The 19,948-nt window shown below is 28.9% G+C and overlaps 1 protein-coding gene across 5 annotated transcripts in view; it reads left to right on the forward strand.

The window, feature by feature from the left end:
- Positions 1 to 19,948, forward strand: part of LOC107445938 (uncharacterized) — a 239,283-nt gene that overhangs the window by 90,310 nt on the left and 129,025 nt on the right. For all 5 annotated transcript variants that reach the window (XM_087154693.1, XM_087154690.1, XM_087154692.1 and 2 more), the window contains one exon: positions 2,955 to 4,439. In XM_087154693.1, coding sequence (XP_087010819.1) covers positions 2,955 to 4,439 — 1,485 coding nt within the window. The remainder of the gene's footprint in view (positions 1 to 2,954; positions 4,440 to 19,948) is intronic.

The following is a 19,948-nucleotide window of genomic DNA, read 5'->3' on the forward strand; positions in this document are numbered from 1 at the left end:
TCAAGTTCTTTTTTCAATAGTTACCAAATAAGTTTTTCTACAAAATTATGGGATTCTTTTAAAAAAAATTTTGTGCATGCGCAGTTTGAAAATATTATTTCAAATGCTCATATCTTGTTAAATTTGTGACATATATTTTTTTTTTCAAATTTTACAATGATAATTTCGTTATTAATTAAAAGTTGTTTCAATTTTTTTTCTTAAATTTTGTTAAATTTTTTAAAGTTATCAAAAAAAAACCTCACAAAAATTAGTTTTTATATAATAATTAATACTTAAAATAATATTAATATTTAAGATTAAGGATTATAATATTAATATTTAAGATAAACTTACGAAATTTTATGCAATAATTGCGTATGTAATGTAAATCGAGATAAGTTACATGTTTATTGGTATATTTTCTGACAATAGGTGTTCAATAACATTTTATTCTACAAACAATATTTAAGATGCAACAATGATTAAGATTGTAATATTAATATTTAAGATAAACTTACGAAATTATATGCAATAATTGCGTATGTAATGTAAATCGAGATAAGTTACATGTTTTTTGGTATATTTTCTGACAATAGGTGTTCAAAAACATTTTATTTGTTCGTAATTTAGTGCAAGTTCCACTAGTCTCTGAAACGTTAAACATTATTGATAAGTTTGAGAAATCGTATGACCTAAACACCTTTAAAGTTATAAAATAACTCTTAAGTGTTTTTTAAGAAATGTCAAAAACGTAAAGTTTCTCCTCAATTATTGTAGAGTAGTATATATAAGAAAACTTTTAAACAATAGGAAAAAATTGTACTAGCGCGCATATCTAAATTATAATTTTTTTACTTAAAAAAGTACTTAAAATATTTTTTTCAGTACTTAAATGCTAAAAAAGTGCTTATTTTTCATTAAACAATTTGGCTATGCACCATGTATTAGTATTAAAGTATTATTTTTATTTTATTTTTGGATGTATGAAGACTCTGGAGCAATATAATGTAGACTTGAAAATTTAAACTTTCAGTTAATAGCCAGTGGACGTTTGGCTCTAATAACTTAGTAGCAAGTTTTTTTTCCTTAAACCTAATGACTCGGAGACCGATATCGATAGGTTTTTTTTTCTTTTAATAGCCATTCTTTGCGAGATGTTTTTTTTTTTTTTTTTTTTTTTGCCTTGGATTAAATTTTTTTTTGAAAAAAAAAATCATTTTAGAAATAATCCTACGACTATAAAAAGTTAATTTAATAATAAAAATAATATTAAATATGTGACAAAATTTAGTTAAGCATACTTACTTTAACGAACTTAATTTAAAAATGCTTGGGGATGTCGAAAACATTCAATGTATACATTACAACTTTAAAATATGTGAATTGTTAAAAAACTCTTTCCACATGAATTGTTACATCACAAATTGATTGGTTCTAAAGGGTCAAAATTTTGAATGGAGACATTTTAATAAAAAATTTGCTTTACAGTGTCTTTCTGCGTTGATGTACTTTTATCATTAAACGATTTAAAAAAAAAACAAAAACAAGAAAGACAAAAGGTGGGAAAAAGTGTCCTGTTATTTATTTAATTTAAGTCGCCGCTATTTTTTGTTGACTCTCCATGTGGCGAGTGGTTATTTTCAGGTCTAATATAATTATAAGCCACATCCAGTGGATCGTTTTTGGGGAAAAGTGCCTAGATTTTAATGTAGTAATTAAAATGTGTCTCGAAATTGTGCTGTTATCCAATAGAAATATTAGAAACTTGAAAAGCATCAATTTGGAAAGAATACTATGGAACGGTTTGGTGTTTTTATTTTATTTGGGTAAATCATTCGGGTGCGCTCATAACGCTGGTATTTACCTAAAACACTTTTTAAAAAAGGTGAGAGGCCGAATAAAGAAAGGAATATAATGATCAGCCACATTTTTAAATTATTTAGTAGAGTTTTTTAAAACCATTTTTGGTGCAAAAACACCAAGGTTTCCATGTAGACAAAAAGAAGATTCTGTATATTGTGCTTTATCTTAGTAAACTTGACAAGTACATAACTGGAAATAATTCTATGGAATAGTTTAGTGCAAATATATCACCTTCGGTAAAAAAAGTGTGGCTTATCACTTAATCGCCCCAAGCATTTCATAAATAGTCCGACTTGCTTGGAGAAGTTATATTATTTAGCTGTCTGGCATTTTCAAAAGTTAAATATGATGGGATACTCATTTGTAAACCCAAACTTTTGATGTTATCTGAAAGTATTCGTTTCGAATGAATATTATGAAACATTCTTTTTGATCACTTGTCACAAAAAAGTATTGTTCTGTTGAATTCGTTTAGTCTTTTCCCTGTTATTGTTTCACGGAGATTAATTTACTTCTCATTGTTAAAATGCCGATTTCTTGGAACCTATTTCCAATTTATTTAAGCATTAATGTGGCAAAAATGATTTTTAAAAACAAGCTTTTCTTTATAATGGCCGCATCACTGTATGATTAGAGTATATTAAACGTGAAACGTTTTAAAAAATAATTCATGTATCCACTTTGTCTGTAGAGATGCAGGTAGGTAGCATAAAAAAAGAAAGAAATATGTTCGTGGCAGACTTATTTTTATTGATCGTAAGACTTCATTTAGAAACTTTCTAGAAATCATTTGAAAATAAAGCAGATGTTCTGCTCAAATTTAATGATTTAGTTTTTCCCTAGTCTTTGGGGTGGATCTACTTTACAAAGGTTTTTTTTAACATGTTTTTTATTGGGTACAGGCACTGCAAAGACAGTAATTTTTATCTATTTATCAACATCATATGTTTAAAGAATTCCCGCCATAAATAAAACAAACAATAGTTTCTATAATTTAGTGTGTTAGTTTCTAATGATATCAATTTGCTGTTTCAAATATGTTTATAGTTTGTTGCATTTATTTTTCCATAATTAGAACTGATGTTGGTACAATATTTTTTTCTTTGTAGGTTGAGCTAGAAGATGAAACAGCTCGTCGTATTAAAAATACTTTAGGCGACGTTACTCAGGTGCTCATAAATGATCCGAAAAGCCTTATTGGCATTTCTAGGTCAGCTCCGAATTCCATTTACACATCAAATGGGCATCAAGTATCTGGACATCCTTCAAGTAGTCATCCTATGTCTGGACTTCCATCAAATAGTCATCCAATGTCTGGGCATCCATCTAATAGTCATCCTATATCTGGGCACACCAATAGTCATTCGTTGTCTGGAAATTCATCTAATAGTCATCTAATGTCTGGGCATTCATCTAGTAGTCATTCAATGTCTGGGCATCAACCCAGTAGTCATCCAATGTCGGGACATTCATCCAATAGTCATTTAGTTTCAAGCCATCAAACAAATACACATTTAATGTCTGGACATCAATCGAATACTCATCCGTTTACAGGACATCAAACAATTGCTCATTCTATAGCTGGCCATCAATCTAATACTCATCCAATTACAGGACATCCATCTAATACTCATCCAATGACAGGACATCCATCTAGTAGTCATCCAATAACTGGACATCCATCTAATTCTCATTTAATATCTGGACATACATCAAGTAGTCATCCGATTACTGGCCATCCATCAAATAGTCATTCGTTAACTGGGCACTCCACTAACAGTCATTTAATAACTGGACATCCAAATAATAGTCATCCAACAACAGGACATCCGTCAAATAGTCATCCACTACCTGGACATACAACAGGTGGACTTCCGTCAAATGGTTACCATATGACAGGGCATCCAGTTAATGTTAATCATCCAATTCCGGGGCATCCATCAAACGGACATCCAATATCTGGCTATACAGCAACTGGCTATTCAGGAGCTGGCCATGTCAATGCACCTTCCAGGCCTCAGGCAGCTTCCAAAAAGGTACCTATACCTGCCAACAATAATCTAAATGTGTCTAAACCATCTAATCCTAATATGCCAAATATGTTTCCAAAAGTAGCACCAGACAAAAGAAATTCTTATAACAGGCAAAAGCCAGACTCGCCTGTAACCTCAAAGCCATTTCATACTTCTAGTTTTAACTCCGTTGAAATTACTCAGCACCAAATTATGCAACCGCATTACCAGGCACAAGACAATAGGGCATGGAATACAGAACAAAAGAAAACTAGTAGTAATTTACCTTTCTCTGTTAACTTAAATTTTAGTGGTGGTACATATAATAATGTTACCATTGGTGATATTAATGTGCACAGTGGTACTACTTCTGCCCCTATCTGGAGTTGCGGTCCTGAAACCCCCGCCATTCAAGTGACACCATTTCATCTACCTCCTTGTGTAACTCCGTCTACTGCCATTAAACCCGTATACAATTTTCCTGGAGTGGCGCCCAATTTGCAACAGAAATTTGATATTGCAAATAATACTTCTCCTGTAAAGCGTCCCGTAAACCGGCCAAGCCATCTCAAAATTGAACGAGTAAGTCTCTTTTTTCTTATGATTTTAACTTTTATTTCATTCTAATGTATTGACTTGAAGCAACCTCATATATTAAGCTCTTTTGAGGGACAAATATTAGTTTTCTGCGTTTAAAATTTCTTGTGTGCTCAATTCACTCTGTGATATCTTTATTATCTGTGATATAAATCTGTGATATATACTTATCTGTGATATATACTTTAAGCTACCTCATATATTGTGCTCTTTTGCGGGACAAATATTAGTTTTCTGCGTTTAAAATTTCTTGTGAGCTCAATTCACTCTGTGATATCGAAAATTACAATTATTTTTAACTAGACTCCCAATTGCAGTTTTTTGGTTGTTTTTATAATGCAATCATATTTGGTTCAAAACATTAAATCTGGTTTTGATCGGTCGAAATGTACCTTATTATATCATTCATAATTAAAGAAACAATGCGATTTAACTACCACGTTTTGTTGTTGGATCAACTCGGCAAATAAATAAATTTCGATTAGTGGTTGTATTTATATTGCAATCACATTTGGTTCAAAACATTAAATCTGGTTTTGATCGGTCGAAATGTACCTTATTATATCATTCATAATTAAAGAAACAATGCGATTTAACTACCACGCATGGTTGTTGGATCAATTCTGCAATTAAATAAATTTCGATTAGTGGTTGTATTAAACTAAAATTTTGTGGATATGTATTTCCTTAGTTTTGTTCAGGGCTCCAAAATGTGTGGTAATGTCGCGGGTTGAAACCTTAGCTCATATTTTCCAAGATCTTAAAGCTGTGAAAGCAAATGATTTGGCATGTTTTTCTTATTTTTGTGAAAGACTCCCAGTAATATTCAACTAAAATATATCTGGTCATCACAATCACTGGTGTCCGATTTCTGTTACTATGATGACAGCAATTTTATTGTCTCCCATTGTTTGTTTCATTGAAAGTTATGAAGAACAATAGCTTCTCCTTCGACGCTTTCGTCCCCTTCTCGACAAAGATTAGGCGATGATCAAACAGAAAAGAATTTTTTTTTTCTCTTCCATCGTTATTTATGGAAATGAATAGTTCATTTTCTTTTGTCTATTGCTAGATGCATCCGTCTTTGAAATCATTTATTTGCTAATAAGACGCTTTCGTAATATTCTTTATTTCGCCTGTTTTGTTTGGCGTGATTCTTCCATGTAAAGACAGGACTCTGGCACTTTAGATTTTTATATATAGTATATATTCACATCTGTATATTACTTTTGTAATGCGTGTTTAATAACTGAAGGAAAATTGTTTCAGTTTTGAAATTAAGTTTTAATTGAGAATATATTTGTTAAAAGTTGATTTAAATAGTTGCATATTTAGGGTTTTATTGAAGACTTTTTTCGCAATTGCAACTCGAGACGTGAATTGAGTAAGCCGCCTAACCACGTGATTTAAATCGGATTTAATTAGATACCTGTAAGTGACGTTGCGAGTGTATGTCGAACCTGATTGGCATTTGAATCGACAAGTGCTACGATTCATCTACGATGACGTCACTTGCAGGTATACAATGGTATATAGCTTTTGTAACAATGCTTCTGATTGTCTCTGAGCTTTTCAACTGGGTAATTTTATTATTTTTAATTGTACCCAGTTTTTTTTTTATTCTCCCCGAATGGTTTAATTTTTTGTTCTAAAATTGGGAAATACAACGGAATAAATAAAAAATATCGAGATACTTAACGTCTGTCGAGATTACAGCAAAATGTATTTCATGTTCCACACTAGTTCTGCTTTAGCTAAGTCTGCCTTTTGAAATCTTTTTTTTTTTTTTTTTTTTTGTTAGATGAAGTATCGCTTTATTGCGAATAATAGGTTATTTTTATAACTGTTATGAATTTGTAACAGCTATTCATGATTGATAGCGTAAGTTTTGTTCGTCTTCAGCTAACGTTCTCTTTGCAAATAATGAAAATTGTGCAAAATGGTCATTTGCAGAATAACCACAGCTTTGTGAAAATGAGAAGTATTTCTGATCAAATTTCTAATAATAATAAAGTTATAAATTCTTGGTAAAAGAAAAAACTGTAAGGAAAAAAAAAAGAATGAAAAAAAATTTCCTTAGTTGCTTGTGAAGATATTTAAAAATAAATAAGTAAAATTAACAATACTTGAAGACCTCGGTTGCAATTCTACAAGGGAAACGACTTAAATGATTTTTTGTGTTATAACTAAAGAGCAATTAATACCTTGTTAGGGAGAAATGTAAAATTTAAAAGTAAAAAATTCTTTTAATACAAAATAGTGCTGATGAAGAATTATTTGTTTTACATTTCACTATTTAATTTTGATTAGTTATTCAGGGCGCGTAGCGTTTTTAGGAAGTGCTTAAAGGTGCTTATTTTCGATTTTCGTTTTTTAAAAGGTGTTTTTTTTCATTGGGTGTTTTTAGAAAGTGCTTAATTTTCGCTTTTCCAAATTGAGATTTTTTCCTTTACCATGTTGATTTTCGCTACGAATTATGCAGAAAGATACTGTTCTTACTGTTCTATTCAACGTTTTTATAATTAATTTAACCCCAATCTATTTCGGCGCAAAGTCAGTCCGTAGCGTATGAAAACGCCATTTGATTTACATGATTCAAAAGTTTTAACAATTGTAATAAACCATGCCAAAAGTTTTTTTTTTTTTGGATATGATGGTTAAAACCAGATAAAACCGTCAATTGTCAAAAAAATTCCAACCCTACCTAATTTTGATATTTTTTTTAAATGCTTAAAAATATTATTTGAGTGCTTTAAAAGTGCTTAAAAGGTACTTATTTTTTGTTGAATAATTTGGCTACGCAACCTGTTATTTAAAAACAAAATTATGTGAGATAAACGGAAAATGATTTGACTTAAAGGTACATTGCACATAAAGAATTTCTAACCTCTTTGGTATTTGTTTTTTAAAAGTAAAGAAAGTCACGGAGAAAGTAGCAAAAGAAAAAAAGATTATTCTAGTGCAATAACATCGGTTTAAGATGTCAGTTTTACTTTGTAAAAAAAAGGTGACGGTTTTTCTCTTGGGTCCAGCCATTAACTTGTTATCTTAAGAGTGAAATTATTTCCAGAATAAGTGTTGATGTTGCACGAGTCATACTTAGCGAGTTAATTATTGCACTATATGTCGAATGTTTTGTTTGAGTAATTTTCCCATTGTTAAATTGTTTAGTATTTTAAACATCCATACTCAAACAATTACGAACTTTTGAGAACTTTGTCAGTTTTATATTTATTTTTACATCTATTCTCGAGAACAGTTGTTGACCTAAAATGTTTGAGTACTTTTATAAAATACCATTTACTGATACATATTTTTCTGACTTTAACAATATTTGTTAAAAAGGATTCCTACTAAATTGTGCATTTTTAACTCAATTCATTACTTTCTTGTCATTGGTCTGTGCTAACCTGAGTTTACTTCTCTCTAATTTAAATTGACCCTTAACAGTCCGGTATTAAATTATCTGACCATCGAGTATAATTATAATATTAATAACAATATTAATTATACAATTATGATATTAATTATAATAATCACACGATTAATTATAATTAAATTATTGTTAAGTCAATTGTTTGTATTACAACTACAGTAGTAATAAAGTAATTTTTGCAATCATATACGCAGCATTGAACTTAGTAAAACTGCTATATTTTGTAACTGATAACTCATAAACTAAAAAATGGTTAGAAAGTTTGGTAAAGAAAATAGCAAGTAATTGCATTACAAGCAGAGAAACCCCCCTCCCTATATTAGCCGGCAGGAAATGAGGTTTTCTAATGATTTTATAACCGGTATTGAACAGCTGAACCAATTCTGAGGTTTCACCTATTAATGTTCAACTCCGCATCTTTATAATTGGAACCTAACCCAGAAGACAAGAGAACTCCTAAACCAAGCATTGAGGCGCATTAACCCTCATAGAGCAATTATTTATGGGACTATTACGCATTTGCGTTACATGGAGGAGGAAGACCGCGAAAACCTCCCACGGTTAGCCCAATGACAAGGAGATTTTAACCCCTGATCTGTATGCCACTGAGGATATTTTTTTAGTCAGCCATTGTGGTCGGTGCGAACTGGGGGCAGAATTTGTATTGAACAGCCAACGCTGGGTCATGGGAAGGTGAACATTCTATTCCCTGCAATTCTTATCTCAGAAAACTTTCCTAATATTTGGAAGAAAAAAATTACGCTATATTATGCATTTTAGAACTGCATCATCATCATCATAGTTGGCCAGACAGCCCAATGTGAGCCAATGCCTTCCTCTGAAGATTTCTCCATGATGATTTATCGTTGCTCTCCAATTCTTTTCATTAATTGCGAGAAAGTCAGACTCCACTGAGTCAGCCCATTTCAACCGCGGCCTTCCCCGCTTTCTTTTTCCAGTGGGTCTAAAAAGTAGTATTTTTTTTTTATTGTGTTGCCGTCACTCATTCGAATCACGTAGGCGATCCAATTCATTCTATTTATTTTTATGTATTTAATAATATCAGGTTGTTTATAAATCTTGTTCAGTTCAAAGTTTAATCTCCTTCTCCTTGTTTTCATTTACACCACCCAAGTATACCCCGCAAAATCTTTCTCTCAAATATTGCGATACAATTTTCCTCCAGTTTTGTCATTGTCCAAGCTTCAAAAGCGTATATTTTAGATCTGCGCATGCAGAAATTATTGTGATATATTGCACTTAATACAATATATACATATTAAAAACGTTACTGATATTTTTATTATTTCATTTTTAATATAAGTTAAGGCTTCTGAAAAAATATACCGTCCATTATCTGAATTAAGATCTAGTACATAATAATAATATTCATCATGAATATAGTTAAAAAATCTTTATTTTAAATATTGACATTCTTTGTTTTAATTCTCAGAAATTCAACATCGCGTGTTTGCCTATGTTCTTTGCGTGTAAGTTTTTTGTTATTATTCTTCTAACATCGAATTCGACGAACACCGGAAAAAAATAGAACAACTAATAAAATAAAAACATGCAATGCTTTTACTCATGTCTATCAGACAGAGAAAGAAAATTTAAATGATGTTTTGTAAGTCAAGTTTCCTTTTTTTTTTCGTTTTAATATGAAATTAAAATTAGTTTTAGATATCAAGAAATCTAATGAGGTAGAGAAGATAATTTTTAAAAAAAAATTTCTCATGAAATAATAATAAATTTTTTTTTAAATAAAATAAATGGTAGCATGCAAATATAATTTACTATTTATGTTTTCATAAAGTATTGATTTTAGATTTACTTATTTATAAAGTTATTTGTTCACCAGGGTCGATTATCGCAAATATAAATTTGCCATTGATTTACAGGAATCTATTGAAGTAAGTTATTTGAGTTGGTTTCAGTCTCAGTAAGAGCAAGGAGTTAATTCTGTAGGTTAACTTTTATTTATTTTCCCAGTAAATAAATATAAGACTAATATCAAACAGTACGTTACGGTTAAGAGCTGCCATGACAATACGGTAAATATTTTCGTATACACACTATTCTCTCTTCCATGTATTTTTAAAAATAAATGTTAAAATACTAACAAACTGCTATTTTATTGAGATATATAGGCTTACCAAGTGCCGAAAACTGTGATTTAAGATAGTTTAATGAAATATTTTAAATTTGACTCCTCGGGAGGTTGTTCTCCTTCAAGGAAGCACGGCGTTGGCATGGTGGCCCTCATTGAGTTATTTTGTTTCCTCGTCAAACTTAGTTTATAACACCATTACCTTTTGTATGCAATGTGCTTTAAGTTTCTTAAATCTCTAACATTATGCGGAATTACTTATGGGCAAATTGACATCGTTGCAAATTTCAGTATAAGAAATTATTTAATTGTAAATTTTGGATATACTTCTGTTAAATTTGTTTCAAAACATGGATATTTATAAAGACAAGATAAAAATAAATAAAATATGCTTGTTTAAGTTACCCCGCATTATAAAGCAAGTTAAGCAACCATGTTTTACTTATTTATTTTTTAAAAAATTACTTATTAATTTGGGGTAACACTTTAAGTTTTATTCATAAAATTATTGTGCCTTTAATTCAAACTGTGATTACTTTAATTCAATATAATAACTCAAACTGAATGGGCCAGCTAAACAGGAAAAAAAGTGGATGAAGTTAATTTTTTACAGATCTAATTGTGATCTAATTTGTTTAAACTCTAAATATATCAACACTTTACAATATAATGGAACATACAATAGCCGGTCCGATCGGTTGTGCATAGCTGCCAACTCTTCCGGTTTTCCTGGAAGATTTTATTTTCATATTTAAAGTGCTAGCGAAATTCATGTTATTTCACTAAACTTTTTGAATTATAATAATAATTTTAAATCAGTTTGACCACCACTACATATAAGTAATTACAACAAATATATAAAAGCATATTATTCCTTACGATAGCGAATTTCAACCTGATTAAAATATAAATATATTTTTGAGGAAGATAGTTTTTCGGTAATTGTTTTACTACCACTTGGAAAATCCATTCTCGAAAAGAGTGAATGTTGGCAGGTATGGTTGTGGTATGTTTAATGTTAGAAAATGTGAATGTTTGTCAAAATTTTGCAGCAATTAAAAATTAAATTTCTTGTGCATGTAACTATTTGCGATTGTTTAAATTCTCAAGACTAAATAGCTATAATGACGAATGTAATAACGTGAAAGTGAATCATTAGATTGACCAATTTAAAAAGGGAAAAAAATGTTAAGTCAGTAAAATTAGTTTTGGTCAAATAAGTTGCTTTTCTTTTTATTTAAAGCTGTTTTTAAAGCGTTTTAGTTGCCGAAACAATAATAAAAACGCAGATTCTGAAGTAAAAAAAAAATAGTGATTAAAATTATTAATTTTGTTTTTGGAAAAGTTAGTTTTTTAATATCGAAAAAATTTTTAAAATATCAGTGTTAGTGAAAATTTTACAGCACTCGAAAACTAAATTCCTTGTACCTTTAATTTATCGCGATTACTCTTCATTCAAAGGACTTGAAGTATATGATGATATATTAAAGTGAAAAATGGGTATTTCTAACTGAATTGGTCAATCGAAGGAGGAAAAAAAAATTCTTTAAGTAGGTAAAAGTAGCTTTTCGGTCAAATAAAAGCTTTAGGGTTGTTCATGTTGTGAAAGAAGGTATTAGATCTCTTAGACTCTGTCAACGAATGAGATTTATTGGTTTAGATTAAAAAAGAAAAATGGAACTGTTTTCTCTCAGTTAGGGCACCTTCGAATGTTTGCTGTTAGAATAATAGATAGAAAGTCGAACTTGTTGCGAAAGAGGAAAGTACACATTTTTTAAAGTTACTGCTCTATTTTTTTTTTTATTTAAAAAAAGCAAACATTTTGCTATCGCTGCTTGAGTATGGATGTAGGTGCCTCCTCTATTAAATCTGTCAGTTTGAATCAAAGCTGTTATAAATATGTCACAAGCATTAAACTAACAATTGAAGTACTTACCGAGCACTTTAAAGTTATTTGTCATTTCAAAATTCTTACAATGCAAGCTTTTGTGCACGAAGTAACTATTGTACGCGTTTTAATTTATTTTTTTTATTAAATGAATTTTGTTAGTCGCATTTATTAAGGCCCCATAAAAAATTTTTACTTTGTTAATTCTTGATAATAGAGTTAAACACTTGTTTGAGATACAATTTATTGGCAATAATCAACTATTAATCTGGGAAAGTATTAGTGGTTAATAAGAGTAAGTGATTTTTGAATTGATAACATATGGAATTTTTTTTTTTTTTTTTTTTTTTTGCTTTTTGTTGCATCAGATTTTTTAACAGAGCTTAGATACTTTCGTGTGGTTGATTTCAATCAGTTTCTTTTCCCAATCTTTTTTTTATTTTTATTTTTAATGAAGTTTTTTGTCGAAATGTGCAAGTTTGAAAATATTATATAGTCACTAAATGTAGTGACAAACTTCAGAAGGACTCATCATCAGGTTTAAAATTGCATAGTAAATTGCTTTGAAATGTCGCAGATAGGGTCGCTTCCCTATTATGAATTGTTTCTTCGTGCGCTTCTGAGCAGGTCATAATAGGAAAATGCCCCCAGCCGCGTACGGTGACATTTCTGGGTGCGAGCTCCTACGCAATTTTAATTCTGATATGAAGTTTTCACACTCCCCTAGAAGTTTTCAGCAACATTTACACCACAACCTATTATGTATAAAGTTTATAATTTTGTACATTTTGACAAAAAAAAAAAAAAATAATAATAAACTAAAAAAGTAATTTAAAAAGAAACTGAAGCTTTAGTAGCGAAACTAATTTCAGATTTGAAGCCCCCACCCGAAATAGGCAAGATCAAGTATTTGTATCAATGCAACAAAAAATTTGTTTCCCTGTTTAATTATCTATAATATTTATCGAATTTGATGTCATAATCTACTGGAAAACGTCAAATGTGGTTTCTTGTTAATATAAGTAATTTCCGATTTTTACAGAATAATTAACCTTTTTTTTCTTTCTTCGTATAAAACACAAAATTCATGATTTGAGTTAAATTTGTATATTTATTTCTTAATTTAAACGACAATTTTTAAAAAAAAACTAATTTTCAAATTTTATGTGACCACAGTTTAATATATCCACAGAATATAGTTAAATTTTGATCTAGAAAATCACCAGAAAATAATTATATGTCATATCTGATACAGGTAAAAAGTTAATGTATAAAGGGACTTTGGAAAATATAATGGAAATATACTTTTTTCAAAAGAGGGCGTTTTTATATCTAAGTTTCTCTGTACTGTTTTCAGATAGGCTTTACAAATTTCTTGAATTTCCCTAGATAACTGCATGGCACATTAATATCGTATTTCTTCATATTGTTTTTCACCTGAAGCACTTAAAAAACGCTCCTCTAGACAATTGGAAAATGTGACTTATCATTACATTATAAGCTATTGAAATAGGAAACGGTAAAATATTTTTTTTGGAATGAGTTAAATAATTTTGAACTGTACCTTTTTTCATTTTTATTTTAAATGTAGTCCAGATGATAATTCATTAATTCATTTACAAATTACTCACTTTGATCTAACATTTTAACTAATATTATAAATTGTAAATAAAAATCCACAACATAAAACTGCAAATGATTTTTACTTTGTAGAAGCCTTTCTTTAAAATCAAAAATGCTTAAAAGAAAAAGAAAAAAAAATTCGGTAGATTGCGTTATACTTGCGTTATGCCTATCCTTGATTCCTTCATGAAAGTAACAAAAGTAAATGTAATTTTTTTGGTATCTCCCAGTAGAATTAAAAAACGGCAAATCTCAAAGCTCCATAAGTTTGGCGACCACTGGATTATATCATCACTTGAATGAAATATCACCTACTTTGATAAAGTAAAATTCCTTTTTATCAATAAATATATTTTATTTATTAACAAGCCAAAAATGAAAAATTATTTTACAATTTCATCTGGTATAACTTTCTTCAAGAACTGAAACGTTCTGCGGTCACAATTTTTTTTCTCATTATTACTTAAATGAATGAAGGCCGCGCTTTTGTTCCTGTAAAAGTTAGGCGACTGATTATACTTAGTGAATTCATGCATTTCATGCTGTGTGATTTCTTTCCACATGATGCGTGATCTCAAGCTCGTCTAACCCGTGACCCACTTCGACCCCCCCCCCTATCCTCTCTTTGTTTTCACTTCAATGAACTGCAGCAAAATATTCCAAGCTTTCTCTTATTCTTTAAAGAAAAAAATCTCATTTCTTTCATCTTCATTTTTCACTTCTTTTTCTGTTCATAAAATGCTATAATTTTCTAATTAAATTTGCTTAACTCCAAATTGTAGAAAACTATCTTTTGTTTTTCAATGAAAAGTAATTTGGGATAAATCATTTTTGTTTTAGTTATCCTATATCTTTACTAATTTCACTCATAATTGCTTTAATTAACAGAAAATGTTTTATTTTTTAAAATCGGGCGTATTCACTTAAATGAACAGCAACAAGCTTCCAAGCTTTCTCTTACTCTTTAAAAAAAAAAAAAAAAAATCTCATTTCTTTCATCTTCATTTTTCACTTCTTTTTCTGTTCATAAAATGCTATAATTTTCTAATTAAATTTGCTTAACTTCAAATTGTAGAAAACTTGCTTTTGTTTTTCAATGAAAAGTAATTTGAGATAAATAATTTTTTTTTTTTTTTAGTAATCCTATTTCTTTACTAATTTCACTCTCATTTGTTTTAATTAACAGAATATTCTTTATTTTATAAAATCAAACGTATTTTTTAAAATTATTTAGTTTTATGATTAGTTTTTAAAAATTCGTCTAAAATCGAGAATTTATCACGGTGTCTTTTTAAAAACTTTAAATGATGATTATGGTATTTAAAATTTTTAATGATTTTGATCGTTTTAAAAGCTCTATGATTATTCAATGTTCGAGGTTTTCTCTTATTTTGATTATGATAAATGCTATTTTTGTTTTTATATTTGTTATAATTAACAAAAAATGCTTGATTCTTTAAAAACTTTATTTAATACATTTATTATTTATTTATTCTTTGTAATTTATTTGAAAGGTTTTTTTCTGTTCTCTAAAAGCTTTATATGTTATAAAAATGCGTCTGAATTTGCAGAAATTGAATCATCGAATCATATTGTTTTCTAAAATTCTGAATAATAATTTTAAAATAGTGTTAGTTGAATGAATGTGCTGTGGAAAAAATTCAGATTAATACTACTTCCACGATTTTAAGTGGCGTTGCTCTTTTTATTTTGATTTTATTTCACCATTTTGTTTCGCATCAGACTTAATCTATTATCAGTGCCAAACATAAATTGCATTACGTTACCTTGAGTAATAATTCAAGTTTGGCACTGTTTGGCTTTCAGCTTTTCGTAATTAAACCCTGAATTCAATTTTGTCCAAACTTATTCCTTCTGACTAACTAACATCAGCCTATTTCAATCAGGATTTTTAGGAAACAGCACCAGGTTATTTGGAATTCTCCAGCATTTTCTATTCTGTCTGGTATTTTTTTAAGCTCATTACAAACAGCCCATATGCTTTTAGGCTAATTAGAGAACATGCAAAAATTATTCAGTCATCTTGTATCTGCTTAGGCTCATTGCAAACGGCTTGAAATACATCTAATTATACAAAATTAATTGGGCCCATTGTAATAAGCCTAAATTAGTCGGACCGATTAAAAAATACTTGCACAGTGCACTTGCCTAGCCCTAAGAGAAACAATTAGCTTAGAACATTACTAAGTGACGTCTGTGGTTTGTAAAGAACCGTATCTCCCTATTAGCCTATGACAGATATAATTTAAAACTTTCTAAAATAAACTCAAGTTCTTACAGATATTGACACACATACATAAAGATACTCCAAACATGTATATTTTAAAACATTCTGAAATAAACTCAAGTTCTTATAGATATTGACACACAAGCATAAATAAACACCCAACTTACGACATACACCCACAATCATGGATTTACAAATCCAAGTTTGTTTCATTTATTTTTATATAATGCCTCAAATAAAGCTTAAATAGCATTCTTTATTGAGACCTTTATCTGGAGTTTTCAATTAAGTATAATGGGGAGGCTAGTTAGTTGAAGCTGCCATCTTTAACTTTTTTACCATTTGTTCTATGGAGAAAAAAGTTTTTTTAAATGTACGTAGCAGCAGTTTTGTTTGTTTAAACCACGTATTTCGGTGACATAAGAACCTATTAAAAATATAATTTATTACAAAAAAAACTTCAATTTCTAAAGGAATTCTCTGTTTGAAAAAATATATATTTTGTTTTGAATTGAAAAACTGCTAGTAAAAAGACTATGTTGATTTAATGTGGCTTACGTACTATCATTACATTAAATATCTCAAGAAACCTTCAAAAAATTTTTTTCTTCTCTTATTGTTTCAATTACCTAATTTTCGTTTAAGTCAGCTTAAATTTATATCTTTAACATACTGAATTAGAAAGTTAATTGTATACAATCCTTTTACAGCATTGATAATTAATTCTATGTCAGAAACAATTATTTTTATTTATGTATTATGTAAATGGTTTTTCAATCTAATTGTTATTACTATGCTTAATAGTTTTAATAATGAACTAATGTTGCGTTTTCGTCATTGAAATCTTTGTTTCTATCAATATGTAATAAGAAAGTTGTATTAGTTTTTTGTTTAACTATATATGAAACGTGATAAAAGTATTAGCTTCAACCAGAAACTTGAAGGGGAAAAAATTTAATGATATGGTTTAATTCTGCTTAAAAACGATTACACCAAAACAAAGCACCATTTGCGAAACTTAGTTCCGGTTAATTAATTGATTCATTCCGGTTAATAGAATGACTTTTAGCTTCAATTTTTATAGAACTTTCTTTTGTTTTTGAACATTTTATAAATTCATTTGAAAAGCATACCGAATCTAATGATTTTAAGTGTAAAAAATCTAGCTAGAGAATTGATTTCAAAAGCTCAATATAGCTTTTGTTTAATAGTGCCCGTGATAGATTTAATTTCCTGTAAAAGAGATAACACTGTAAAAAAGTTTGGTGCTAAGTTGCCACCATTTTTGATATTTAGGTATACTTAATATGTTTTTAAGTACAGAACTGCAGTTATCGTACAAAAAATTATCTATAATTGGCATAATTATAATAATTAAAAAAAAATAGTGCGCATATATTGCTAAAAATATGCTTGTTTTTCAAACAAACTGTTTTTGCTATGAAGACTTTAGATACTAATGCGCTTGAAAATATGTGTTGTCAATAAACAAACAAAAAATTAATAAATAAATAAATAAATTACAACAGTGAAAAAAAAAAAGAATGGAAAAGAAAAACTACATGCAGTGTAACAAAAATTAAGTTACACCAAACCAACCAAAAATTAACCAAACCAAATTAATTAAAATTAATTAAACCAAAAATAGTGGCAATTATACACCAAAATTTTTTAAAGTGTTGAAAACCAATTAACATATTTCTAAAGATAACGCTTCAATAACTGTTATTATTATTAAAATGTATTTAATCAGCTTTTAAAAGTATAATTCATATTTTAAATTTATTGATTTATTGTACTTACAACAAAAAAGCGATGCAACAGTAGAAATACTTACCATATTGAATATTGCTTTTGTTAATTTTTTGTTAATTTGTTCGTTTTTTATTCTATAACATGATTGATTTATAGTTCTTTTACTTCACTTTTATTCATATTTTTTTATTGCGACTGTATATTAAGCATATTTTACCTGTCATATTTTGTTTTTTTACCTTAAAATTCATAGACAGTTGAAAAAAAAGTTATTAACATTAATTACAAGCATGTTTAAGGTGAACATTTCAAACCATCAAGATTTCACCTTAATCCGTGACAATCCAATCATCAGAACAAAGATAGTTAGTTGCCTCTTCCCGCTCTGCATGCTAACAATTATTTTAAATTTTAAACATGATGAATTTTTTTAAATATTTTTTTCCTGCCATTTTAAAGACCAAAACATCACTATTGTAATTATTTCTTTACTATATAGTAAATCGGTTATTAGGAGTAGATTATCAAGTTGCAAAATCATAGTAAAAGTTCTTGCAGCCTGATTGAACACCGAATCGAATTTCTGTTGGAAAGTCCCATAGTAAATATTTTTGATTTCAAGCGACAAAGGTGTTTGAAGAAGCTCTATAAATTCCAAAATAATGATTGCGTGTGCCTTCACGGCTTTTTTCAATCAATATCCTCCGAATTCTTTTATCTTATTTTTATGGTTTCTCTTAAAAGGTGTGTTTTTCATTTAGAGTGTGCTTTCTTAAAAAGAGTTTGTTAGAAAACAAAACTACTTGTATGTCTTCCAATTGAACCATTCTAACATTCTAAGTCAAGTCTGAGAAGTCACGGATTGCCACCGGAAAAAAACATCATTTCCTCTCAAATGATATCATTTTTTTTTTGCTTCTAATTTTCCAAAAAAAAGCAGCCATGCCTGAATTCTCTTCATTTTTGTTCATTTAGAAAATTTATATCCTAAAAAAATGTATCTAGTAAAGAAAACAAAACTGATAATTTAATTTATATACTTTTAAAAATAAATGTAAATTTTGTTTTTAATTGAAACACCTTGTTTGAATATAAATAAAAAGTTTGTAGCTAAACGATTTCTTTGTTTCTGTTCGAAATCCATATTTTCCACTCAAAGACGGTACTATTCTAGAAGGGGAGATGCGCTGAAATGTGCTTTTTCAAAAATTCTAAGGAGTATATGCACGGTGAACTGCGTGGAAACAACTTACATTTTTTTCTCTCCTTTACACCCCTATTTTGATGGAATTGAAACAGACCTTACGCATGCGCGCATGCGAGGAAGGTCTTCAGATATGAGAATGTACAGTATTCATTATTTCTGGCTGTTGTTCTATGTTATATAGTGAGAAAAATAAAAAATTTTACACCCTGAATAATCCAGTAATCATTACGTTTTAATTTATAATTTATTAATTTTTTTTACTAAAATGTCATTTTAACGTTTCGTGGTGCACGCCACAAATATATTAAGTGCAGATGATATTTTAATCTCGAAATTCGGCATAAAAGTTAACTTTCTCCCAAAAAATTACTTTTTTTCCTTTTTTTTTTTTTTTTTTAAACGGATTTGCATTTCTAAAGCTTAAACTGGGGTAGGTATCAATTATGTAAAGATAACTAACTACTTGCAAAATGAATAAATAAACAAGTAATAAAGTGTAAAATAAAACATTTTTACAACGCCTTATCTAATAAAATTTTGAATTACAAATTTCAAAAATAGAACAAAATCAAGCTAACATCGCTCGAGAAATGAATAGTTAAATATATGACTTTTTAAATTTTATTACAAAATTACTGAGATCAACATATTGTAAAAATTTGCGTGCTAAAGTTTTTCACCATATTTAAGTTATAAATAATAAATCATCATATGTTTTAATTTATATTAATAAAAAATAATAAACAACCTTCGATAAGAGTTTTATCAGTGCAAATTTTTTTTCGCGTGAATAGTTTGAGTTTTATTAAAACGCGAAATGACTAAAATGTACGATTTTAAAACTCAAATTCATAGGCCTCTCTCTCCTAACTATAAACTATAAGGATTATATGTTGCCAGATTATTGCCAACCCACCCAGATTTGAAGGTCAAAAATTCGAATGCATGAAAAAAAAAGTATGTTAATATAGAGATATTACGTTTTGTGTTCGATTTCGTAGATTAAACTGATGTGTGCATTTTGCATATTTAATTTCCTAATTTGCATATTTAAGGCGTGTCCCTCGAATCATTAAATTTGCATCTTAGTTCGTGAATATCCGATCATTAGATCAAAAGGTTTAGGGTGTGCCTTTTTATTTTATGTAATTTTAATGCTCTATACATGATATAAAATTGATATTTTATAGGTTACAATCAATTCTATTAGTTGAACCATGTTAATTA

This window comes from Parasteatoda tepidariorum, chromosome 11 (assembly GCF_982258835.1).
Source record: "Parasteatoda tepidariorum strain Cologne lab strain chromosome 11, Ptep-v5.0, whole genome shotgun sequence".
Taxonomy (NCBI): domain Eukaryota; kingdom Metazoa; phylum Arthropoda; class Arachnida; order Araneae; family Theridiidae; genus Parasteatoda; species Parasteatoda tepidariorum.